General features: G+C 40.8%; 1 protein-coding gene across 4 annotated transcripts in view; it reads left to right on the top strand.

The window, feature by feature from the left end:
• Positions 1–8,900: 8,900 nt before the first annotated feature.
• The window catches only part of DTNBP1 (dystrobrevin binding protein 1), a 63,341-nt gene continuing 60,184 nt past the window's right edge, over positions 8,901–12,057 (top strand). Inside the window, exon 1 of one of the 4 annotated variants that reach the window (XM_018918685.3) lies at positions 8,901–9,033. In XM_018918685.3, the coding sequence (XP_018774230.1) occupies positions 8,978–9,033 (56 nt within the window). In that variant the 5' untranslated portion in view covers positions 8,901–8,977. Of the gene's footprint in view, positions 9,034–9,281; positions 9,467–12,057 lie in introns of those variants that run through there. The other 3 variants (XM_009085296.4, XM_050971580.1, XM_050971581.1) reach the window with 3 other exon arrangements.

Here is a 12,057-nt window from a genome sequence, read left to right as displayed (position 1 = left end):
ACATTTTCTTCCTGTTCAACATACCATTTTAACACATTACATGATTTTGCAACATCAAGGCAGATGTGAGGAAAGTCTTTAATATGTACAGACAGTGCCAATATGAACAGGAGCATTTAGATGCATCTGTTTACTGCTTACTCAGTAAAAACAATTTCCTAGTGGAAACTGTGGGATGCAGGATATAGCTAGTAAAAGAATAAATAAAAACTTTATATTTTATGACACTAAGAGAGATTCAGAGATGGAAGAGCAAAGGTCTCTAAACTAGACTTAAAGATCTTGAATACATATCTCTTGAGTGAAACCAGTTTTTAGTTTAAAACCTGAGAGCAGTTCAGAGTTCTTGTACCCGCCGTCATACTGCTAGAGTACACAATGAATGTATACAATAAAAGCATGCTGAATGGCACAGAATTGCTCTATGAGAACAATTGGATGTTTGGCTACTAGACAAACATCCAATTGTTTGTCTAGTAGCCAAACATCCAAAGACATGAATGTTATTGCTATGTAAACAATAATACAGCAATATTAACATAAAAAAGTCAAAAGTCAAGTACATGAATTACCGAAATAAAGTTTGATACACAGTACTGAAAGAACTTAAATAATTTCTGAAAGAAGTAAAATTCCTTGTTGCAAGGCCATGCTGAAAATACTCTAGGTTTATTTTTATTGTCATTTCCCAATAGAAAGGAGGTATGATACATTTGAAGGCCTCTGACTATCTTAAAAGTATATATACTAGGAAAGCTTCCTGGTTATGAATAACATTTATAACTCTTCTGAGAATAAAAATAATAGCCTCACATGTTACATAATTCCCTTACTCTGCTCCAGGGAAAAGGCAAGGTTTCAGATGCATCTCTCAAGGCAATGTATTTCCTCTTCCTCATTTTAGTACACCTATTTTGCTGAAGGCTCTTTAAGCCTCCCATGCATTCCATGTCAGAGCCTTGGTCTGAACAACATTAACCTCACACTCTCTCATTCCTGGAAAGTCCCTACAATGAAGACTTTCTACAGAAAGCCAATAATATATCTCACAACAGTATAGCATCAACAGACAAGTCCAATGCAGTTTTTCCATTCTGTGTGCTGGGTTATACAGGTCAGAATGACAAAACAAAGTGGCTTAAATTTGGCACTGTTTATATTTTCAGATGTTGCAGAATGGGCACATCCCACATTTAATGATCTCAAAAGCCTGTGTCATAAATCAGGCACCTAAATAGGAGCATTTGGCATTTTTGTCTCAGAGATTTTCATATGAACAATATTTGTCTATGTCTAATGGACCTTGATATTCAGCAATGATAGCTACTTTCCAAGCAAAAAGCATACCTAAAAAAAAAAGCAGAAGAAAACTGAGAGAGAGCCAGCAGACAACACTTTAAATCAAAACTTGCCTGTGCAATTCTCAGGTCCAGCCTGGAGCTATGTAATTTGAAATATGAAGTACTTTCCAGGAGGATGAGATACTTTTACTGTAGCTAGTAAAGCAGCTCTGGCTTGTCACAACAACGGTAAATAGACAGATAAAATAAATCAAACTGACAAAATGTACTGTGATAAGAAAGTGCTGCAGAAGTACAAGAGCCATTCTGACTATTTCATTCCATTTCATTCAAACTGAATTATGCTCAATAAATAAAATACAACATGATGATAAAAAAAACCCGTCTCTGTCTCCAGGCTACTTACAGCATAAGTGGATTAGATTCTGTGCATAATGAACTAGTAAACAGCAGATCCATATAAAATGAGGAAAGAGAATTTGATCTCAAACGCTGAAACAGTATGAAGTTGACAATTGCACAGAGTTATTAGCCAAATGCTAGGCAGTCAGCCAGAAGGCTTCAACAAAAATTGCCTTAAGCAAGAGCAGCATCCAAGGGGAGGAGTTAACAGGGAAAAAAATAAAAGGGGGAAAATCCATTAAAATCACTCATGGGATGATATTTGTCACAAGAAAGGCCAGAATGACAGATGATTAAGATCTTGTTGATGGAAAAAAGTGCAAAAAACAAGAGCAGATTTAATGTAAGATGAAGTCAGAGAAACAAGCAGTATATTACCAAATACAAATCTAGAAAACTCCTCCATTAACAGCAAAGGGACAGCCATTTTATTCTGTTAGTCTGTTGTAATTCCCTTTAGAGTTCACTTGGATAATGAGTGATTAATGTCTGTGTGCCTAAAACTAAAACTGTGTTCTAATTGGGTTTGGCTGAGCTAATTGCCTCTGATCAATAAAACTGACACATAATATGCTTGTCCTTCAAGAATCTCAGCCTGGGTATCATTGCATTTCCCTCAAACCCTGCTTCTGACATCCAGGGGAACAGAAATTGGTCATGTTCATAGAAAATTGGATGTAACACAGAAGAACTTAAACAGAGCAGTAAGCACTGGGGAAATGTGTATTTTATTTGACTAAAAGCCCCTTGTGCTTCATGGCCCATCCCACCCACTCGCAGCAGTTTCCTACACGTTTCCAGTCCCTTCTCTGCCATCAGCATTTCTGCGCTTTCCTTACACCAGCACAGAGACTCCAGTAGAGCCTCTTAGTGCAGACTGGGAATACAACAGTGGAAGCAGGAGGGTCCCTCCCAGAACACCTCCAAAACACACAGGTTCTGCTAAGGTTCTTTCCCACCTCAGTGTTGCTGTAAGCCTGCTCCTAAAGCCACACCAGCATTTTCTGGCACTGCAATGACACAAAAAACACATGACTTCTTCCTCAAACTAACCAATTATGCTTTATAGCCACGGGGAACATCTAATCATAGGATACAATGCCTACTCTAGCAAAATTACTCACACGTGCAATAAAAATAGCAGACACAATGTAACTACTTAATATTACTCCAAAAACCATTGTAGGGCATTCATTCATGCTTAATACATTTTTTAAATTTCCTTGACATCAGGGTCAAGGTTAGTTACACAAACTATGCAGTCTACACAAGTATGTTTTCTTAAGCTAGTTGCTACTAAGTGCAGCCCCTCAGACCATTTCCATAGATGTGCTAGTGTGAGAGTCACTGGAAATGGCATAAACTAGTATTATGCTAGGAGGAAGAGTCAGGAGACTCTGGCCTCTGCTTCGGTTCATGAGGATTGTTTTCACGGTCCTTAAAATACCAAGTGAAACAGTGTAATACAGATTAGCCAGGAGAAAGGAGCTTAAGTAAACCACCCTGTGACTATGTCAAATGCCAGCTGGCCACTACACGCTTGAGCTTGGCGCTACTCAAACCAGCGGTGGTTTTCAAGGTGTCCTTGTGAGATGAAATAAGCCATGAACTGTACTTAATGCATCATCGGCAAAATGCTGCTCATCTGAGATACATGCCCTTGCAGAGAAATAAATACGATCACATCTCTATTTCGCTTTTCTATGCACAGCCATGCCCTCTAGTGGAACTGGCTGGTTCGCTGAGTGTTTTTTCCTTTTCTCAAAATCAGCACACTCTGAACTACATTCACCAGCAGGAGCTTTGATCCTCACTTTCTTTTTGGAAACTGCTGTATTATTAAATATAAAGAACTTAATTGCACAGAAGTTTCAAGATACTAAGAGAATCCAAATTATAAGGTTTTAAATAAAGTCCTCACTTTTGAGGAAGCCTTCCTATTAATTGTTCTTTTGATAGAAGAAAATTCTGCTTTGTGGTCTTTTACACAATGTCAAAGTCAAGTCAACTAATTTAGGAAGAGACAAAAGGAATGAAGTAATCTGGGACCACTGCTGACCTATTCAATACTTTCATAGCAAAAGCACACAAGAATGACAGAAAACTTCAGTAACAGTAGAAATTACAGTTTCAGGCCCAACTTCCACTTGCAAGCTCACTGGTGGAGAAACATCTAGAGCTCACAATCTCATGCAGTAAAAATATTAAAGACTAGGAATAAAGTGAAGGCAGAAAAGTAGATGAGAAGAAAGATAACAGGAGCCCACATCCTGCTTTCTAAATAGTTTTCAGGGTCTGCCAGCCTCAGTGGTGACAGCAAAATTTTTATCATCTTCATAACTACACACAGCTGTGACTGAAGATTAAGAAAACAGAAAGTTGTCCCACTGAATTAGGAGAGTTACAGCAGCCACGTTGAGATGGTCACTCCCATCATATCAGGGCATGTGTTACCACCTCATCCAGTCAGGTGTAACTGTCAGCTGCTCTTGGAGTCTGTCTGTCCCAAGGTATGTGCTCTTGTCCTGCCCCCAAAAGCAATTAAGGTCTTGCAGAAGGAGGATTCTTATGCCTGTTTAGCTTCATAACTCTGCTTGGCCACTGATTTCCTCCACCTTCAGTTTTTCCCAACAGCTCAGAAAGGCAGGAATTCATCATGTCTTCATTCACTAGACACAATGTAAGGAGAGTGGGAGGAGAGGACCAAGGAATTTCACAATTATTTTTATCTATTGCTACAATGTGCCTCTCCCCCCCTAGTCTTTTTCATAGAAACAGTGAAACCGAAGCAATAGATGATTTGAGTATTATTTGAGAATTATAATTCACTCTCATGCTGTAAAAAAGGTAGTGCATTAAAAGTTAACATCTAAACCAGGTCTTTGAACCTATATTAGCCTGGAGATTAAGTCCCATACCTGTTCTTGTGTGAACTGAATTAAGAATATTTTTACTTGGTATACAGAAATAATTCTTCCAGTTCTCTTTAGGCCTGGGAATGATTACTCTCTATTTCTTTTTCTGCTAGATACAGGGGGAAGAAAAACAAAAATCCCAACCACATAAGCAAAAAAAAAAAAAAAAAAATAAAAGACCACCCTCCCTCACAGCTTCCTTTATTGAGATAAAAAATATTCTCTATTCATATTACATAAAAACTTTGTGTCAGCTGCAGAGACTATTACATAGCTAAACCCCAAGAGTTAGAACAGGTAAGAGCAGAAATTAACTCTTATTAGAAAGCTATAAAGGTTAATTTGGAAAAGCTCTTAGAAGCTCCTAGAAATGGTAATGAGGCCTCAGGATAAGTGAGACTATGACAAATAGTTCTTAGGATGTAATGCATAAATTTAGTTTCCACTGATATAATGTAAACCTGCTGAAGTTTTGGGCATATAAAACTTTTTGATAGGTGCCAACCTTTCTTCTCAGCAGGCAATGGAATTCCTGCAGGAAATATTGTATCAGATCTTTAGACACTTTCATTAAAGTCTTTATCAGTTACAATGGCAGTAGCAGATTTTTGGAATTAAAATTTGTCTCAGGTATTTCTAACAATATTTAAGCTTTATGTCAGTACAGATCCAGCTAGCTAACCAAAATATGTATAAAATTGAAGAACTACAACATATACTAGTCGAGTTTTAATCATGTTCTACAGATTATTAAAACAAAATAGTCTTAAATTTGCACCCAAAATATAAAGATTGTTCAACCATATTATCAGCAAGACTTAAGGAGGACAAAAATTACTTCTACAAACCTAAGACATTCTGAAAGGGCTGAGAGTTTTGTTCACTATTTCTAGTCAGTTTGAGAATGGCATATTGGAGGCTATCAAGCTAACTGCACTCAAAAGAAGAGCTCAAGACATAAACCAGATAGATACCTAAACAAACTACATTTCACATCATATCAGCATAATGGGAAAGTATTTTAAATCATCTTTCACCAAAAAGCTTAACAGGAATGAGCCTGGTGTCTGCAGTATCACTGTTTCAGAATAGTCCTAATCTAAAGTCAATCTAAATGGGGGTCACTAAAGCCTAGGAAAAGGTGGAATTATGGAAAGGCATGACTAGGGATGACTTTGTGCTGCAAAATCTATTACAGAAATGTAGTCTAATTTATGTCTCTAAGGGAGGCTGATCTAGAAAAGAAAAGAAATCTTCATTTGACACAAGTATTGTACAGTCAAATCCATTTCTGTGTTTGCTCTGAAGATTTATTGCTACTGATTTATTGCTATCACTGTTCTTTACAGATGTGCAAAGCACAGAATGCCTATGCATTTTTTGTACAGACCAGTATAGCCAGTCACAGCAAATTTGCAGAAGATACTACATGTGCTTTTATCAGAGAAGCACAAGAATAAACCAGGAAGTCCTAGCTCAAATTCAGGTCAGAATTAATATCAAAGAACCAGCACTGAACTACTTAATTACTAAATGAGCAGAACAGGTCATTGATAATAAAAATTTATTTAGCAATAATTTTATCTCTAGAAAACTTGACCCAAAGCCCCTGGCAGAATTTTAGGTGGCACTGTGCTGAATTAACACCTGAAGGACCTGTCTCAGAGTTGTTTGTTAAATTCATTGCTAATGTACAAAAATATTAATAAATTAGTATCAATATGTTACATCAATAATTAGTTACAATATGTAACTTGTGTTCAAAATGAAGCCATGTAACTCAGCTTTAGTGATGGAAATGCTATAGCTCTGCACTTTCTGGACAAACTGGGGAATCTCCAGATCAGACCAACACATATAAGAAGTTTGGAAAGTGACTACAAGGGGAAAAAAGAAAAAACAGGCCTATTCACTCTAGAAACAAACAAGAAGATCAAGCTAAACATGTGAGCTGATAATGAGCTTGCAGAATCTCCTTAATTTTAAATTCCTAAGAACCAGTTAAACAAAGTTTACACAGTATATTTATAATTCATCACAGCCATTGAGCAGGGGATGTGCTTTTAGAAGTTTCTTCCAGTCTTGTACTTCTAGAATTAGTGACTGTTAATACTATCTCAACACATTTCTTCTCCCAAATCCTACACAGACATGTGAAACAAAACTGTACAGCAGCTTATGAATAGTTTTTCTAACTGTAAAAGTAGCAATGGAGTTTAAAAGTGCTTATTCACTGTGAATTAGCAGGGCCACCGCTGACAAAAATCATTCACAAGAAAATTGAAAATATGTAACACTGAAGAAATTAATATGATTTCTCAAAGGAAAGCTGAAAATTAAAGGTTAAAACCCCTCCCTTGTCTTCTGAACACTTTAATTCCTGTAACATCATATATTACATAAGGCCAGATTGCACAGCTTTTGTCAGCATTTGCAATGCATGTCTGTGAATACATCAGAAAACACTTGATTGAAGGCCTTCCCCTCCTTGTCTGAAGAATTAAATGTGTAGGCAAGTAGGAAGTCTCTATTTTCAGATAGAAAATAGAGACTTGTTGTTAGGTCAAGCATGAGAAAAATGCCTTCTAAATGTCATACATTTTTTTTTACAGTACCTTATATGCAGTCTGCCATGAAAGCTGTCTTTCTGACCTCAAGATAAGGCAAGCTACATCCATTTCAATGTTTGGAATATCAACTCAGCCATTTTTCTTTTAGCAGGCATTTAGCTTTTAGTTTAAATTTATGCCACATAGCAATATTTTTTTTGTTTCAATAAGCAAAAGCAGAAACAATTTATGGATCATATACTCTTCTGAAAGGACATAAGCTGTGTTGGGATTATGGTGTCAATTTTCCAGTTGATTCAAAGTACCTCCAACCATTCCTGAATATACTTCTGCAGTATCAAATGACACATCCAGCAGTGGCCCTCTGCCTACATTCTCCTTGTTAGAAATTATTTCAGGGCTTTTCTCTACATATTTTTGGAATTGAATCGGTTAGAAAATAAAATGTTTTGACTTTGAAATCTCAGCTTTTTCTAAAAGTTGAAGTCTCCATTAAATGGAAGTCTAAGTTTTCCCAGATCCACCTCAATCCTAGGTCCATGTTATTCAAACATTAACTGAAGATGCACAGGGTGTGAGACTGTCTTCCTGTTACTGTATCTGTAAATACAGCTATCCAGAAAGACTGACCAATTGTTCTGAAAAGGTCTTGATTCCACTTAAACTGTCTGAAGATTTCCTGATTTTATTATTTGAGCAGACAGTACCTATTAATTGAATTTAAACTTTTTACCAGATTATTTACTATTTGTAAGAAAAGCCTTTTTTCTTTTAGGTCATCGTTTGTAAAAATTGCTAGTATCTATAAAGTCATCTCCAAAGAAAATAGTGGAGGGACACATAGACAAACAATTCAACTACCAGCTTTGCAAGGACTTGGAAAGGTTATCATCTATCCCTTACTCCAAGAACCTGGCAACCCTGGCAACCCAGTGGTTTTGCTTTCTGTACTTTTAAGATTTTATCACAGAACCTGGTTCCCTGAGTTCACAGGATAGGTCAGGTTGGAATAGACCACAGTGGGTCACTTGGTCCAACCTCCCTGCTCAAGCAGGGTCATCCCAGACCACATGGCACAGGATTGCATCCACATGGATCTTGAATATCTCCAAACAGGGAAACCACAACCTCTCTGGGCAACTGTTCCAGTGCTTGGTCACCCACACTGTCAAGTTCTTCCTTGTATTCTGGTGGAACTTCCTGGGCATCAGTTTACAGCTGTTGCCTCTTGTCCTATTGCTGGGCATACCAATACCCTGGTTACATCCTGTTGGCACCCTCCCTACAGATACTTGGCGACATTTATATGGTCCCCCCTCAGTTGCCTCTTCTCAAGGCAGAACAGGCGCAGCGCCCTGAGCCTCTCCTCGTTAGCGAGATGCTCCAGTTCCTGGAGCACTAAGGAGGTCACTCCTACGCTACCACTGCTGAAGTCAAAATCATTCTGGTGAGGGTCCCAACCTGCCAAGGTGCTTTCCTGTGGTCTTTAAAATAACCTCTACAAAGCCGCAACTTCAGGGATTCGCACGCGGCTCAAGGCCTGTCCTTGATGCCGCCCGGGCTTTAAGCGCAGCTCTACCCTCGCACCACGGGGGACGCAGGACGAGAGCCTCGACTCCCCCGAGCAAATCCCACCGCTACCAACCCGGGCGGGACGCGCCGGGAGCCGGGCGGGGCGGAAGGGACGGGGCGGGCTGAGGGGAGGTGGCACCGGGGCGGGAGCTCAGCCGAGCCCCGCCTGCACACCGCCCTCCGGCGCTGGCCTTCGCAGCCGGGAAGGGCCGGGAAGATGCTGGAGACGCTGCGGGAGCGGCTGCTGAGCGTCCAGCAGGACCTCACCGCCGGGTGGGTATCGCCCGCGGCACCGCAGGGCTGGAGGGGGCAGCGGGAGAGGGGCCCGCGTCCCGCAGCCCGGCCGGGCAGGGGGGGAAAGCAGGTGACCGGGGGCCGGGGAGGCGTGGACTGGCACAGGGAGGGAGGAAGAGGAGGAGATTGCGCAGACGGGAGCCGCTGTCGCGGCCGGTCTGTCACCCGGGGTGCCCTCCTGGGTGCGGGGACGGGCTGGAAAGGCGGCTCCAGGGTTCCGAGTCCCGCCGCGTTCCCGCCTGCGCTGGGCGGCTGATGGCGGGCTGGCGAGCCCTGCGGTGCCGCGGGCAGCTGTGGGCAGCAGGAGGAGGAGCCGCGGTGCCCAGGAAGCAGCTGCGGTCAGGGGAAGGAGAGACAGAGAGAGGGAGAGAGGGACAGACAGACCGCTGTTGTGAGAGAAGATGTGAATGGGGTCAGTTAACGCGCTTGAATGTTTTATGAAGTTACCGACCTTCAAGGTTTCATGCATCAGCGTAATCCCTTAATTCTGGGCGCCGCTTGGTGTGTGGAGAAGCTTGCTTTTCCTTGGAAATGAGTTACTGTCACTTGGGGAAAAGGAGCGCAGGTTAAGCGGATGGAACAGCCCCAGGCTTGCTCTAGAAAGTAGAAAGATATTCTTCCTGCGTTGTCTCACGGGGTTTATTTGGATAGGCCCCATGTCGATGCTGTTTTTAGTACAAGCAGGTGGCCCCAGTGAGTGTCACGGGAAGGCAGCGAGTGGCCGGAGGACAAGGTCATGCCTGTGCTGCAGAGCTGATGGCTCATGATGAGCCACAGGGGAGTATTGTGTTGTAATCAATTGCTTTTAAAAACTCTGTGGTCTTTGGCAGCGTTAAGGATGCCTTATAATACCCCCTATGGCAAATATTTATATATAGTGAGGAATGTCTGTGTACCCCAGAAACTTAAGCAGTTTATCATTACTTACTTGTCATACCGGTGTATGATGGTCAAGAGAAACTGACGGAAAAGGCTGCCAGTCGAACAGATAAATTGCTTACATGTTATCTGTCTCATGTTACCAAACAACAACTGAATATTAAACTGTCTTAAAAATACAGACAACAGCATTGCTTCGTTTCTGTCTGACTTTCTCTTTTGCTTCTCAGAAGAGCTGGTATCTCAGTACAGTGGAAGGCTTTTTTGAAAAGGGTGTTTTTCACATGGTTCTGTATTTGTGTTTTCCATATTTGCTGCAGTGGAGTCAGTATATTTCCATGTATTTTGCTTTCTTCCTGGTGTTGCCCTGTTTTGTTCTGAGAACAGTCCCTGATTTCATAATGTCCATCTTTGTGTTTTGGCAGCTCCATTAATGTGCCCTTTTTCCAGTGTCCTGTCTTTAAGCGGTATTTTCATCTGTGGTGTAATCTCTTTGTTGTTTTTTTTTTTTTTTTGCCACTGGGAGGCTGTATCTCAGAACCACAGTGGCAGAGGCTGTGGAAGGCATCTTTTTTTTTTTTTTCTTAAGTGTCCCCATACAGCCAGAACACAAGTTGACCTGGTTTGCCCCCTCTCCCTTCCTAGACCGTGCAACCTAATTTCTCGGTGTTCTGGATTACTCTGTTCTGCACCCCACCAAGTGGTAAAAGAAGTAACTTTGTGATGTTGAGACTTTAGCTTAAAATTGTATAATTCTCAAAACCCAAATAAAGTATTTTTGGTGTCAAGTTGTGGCCAGCTTGCTAACTACACATAAGTACTTGCAAAGTAGAACAAGTTAAATTTTGTGAAATTGCAAGGGGGGAGGTTTTCCAGGGCTTCTAAGAAAATAAGAAAATAATACTCCTGAGGACTTTGGGAACATGTATGTATTACTGAAAAAGATTAAATCTGGGTTGTGTGGTTTAAAGAGAGCAGTTTAGAGTTATTAGCCATTTCTGTGGCCTCCTTCCTTGCTCAGTGTCTGCTGTCTAATTCTGCGTGTCCTCTGAGCAAGGTATCTAAATTTGGGCCCATTCACCTGTTAGCAAGGTGAATGGGTCCCTTCACCATGTTTCTCCTCCCAAGAGGAGAAACAACCAAAAGGGATGCAGTGGAGAAGGGCGAATTGCACAGCTTCCTTCAGCAGTGGGCTCTTCCTCAGTGTGCTGTGGTTGTTGCTACTTGGCTTGGCTTGGTTACAAAGAGCTCTCTGAGAGGGAGTGGAGACCTGCCTTAGCATGTCTTTTCTCAAACTGTAAGCCACCTGGTGTGCTGTAGAGCTTTGATGTTTCTTTGAGTTCCTGGAAAACAGTGATCAAGACTGGGGGAGTGATTTGACTACTCAAAGAAGCCTGAATATCTGTACCTGGGTCACTCAGGATTACCGATCTCTCTGTCCTGTGTGGAGGATATCTTTGGCTCTCATAGTACATTTCCATCTTGCTTATGTCTCTGTCATTTATTTCTTACCATCAGCTTGACTAGCATATCTATATATCTATATATATATATATCTATATCTATATATATAGATATATAAAATATATATTGTGACTGATAAAGAGTTGAAAGAGTTGTGGGGAGGGTGGTTTTTTTTGCTTTTGAGGAGCAAGATACCAGTCAGTTTGAAATGGACTGTGTGTGGAAGAAGCCTCAGATATGCTCACTAGCAGTGCACCGTGGTGATGCTGCTGGAGGTTCTGAAAGCTGGCAGAAGAAAAGTTGTGTTTCTGCTGGTTTTGTGTTGACAGACTTATGGCAGGTGGGCACATGTGGATGTGTGACTGTCATGCTTTTCCTTGCCACGAGAGTCTTCCTGTAAATGGTATTCCTCAGGGCTGGATTGGTTTTTTTCTATGCAGGTCTTTAGTTCCTGCCTGCTAAGGAAATTGTATCTAGAGGTGGATGACTTGTATATACAACTCCCATTAAACTTTTAATGCTGAATTGCCTGATGCACTTCTGCTAAATCTTGAGATTTTTTGCAGCAGTGTCAGCGGAAATAAATTTAACGAGGGTCTCCACAAAACTAAGGAAAATTCGATTTATTTGTGAAACAAGCTGAAACAAAATTAATTGTAA

Source organism: Serinus canaria, chromosome 2 (genome assembly GCF_022539315.1).
Source record: "Serinus canaria isolate serCan28SL12 chromosome 2, serCan2020, whole genome shotgun sequence".
Taxonomy (NCBI): domain Eukaryota; kingdom Metazoa; phylum Chordata; class Aves; order Passeriformes; family Fringillidae; genus Serinus; species Serinus canaria.
This window is presented reverse-complemented; position numbering and strand designations above follow the sequence as displayed.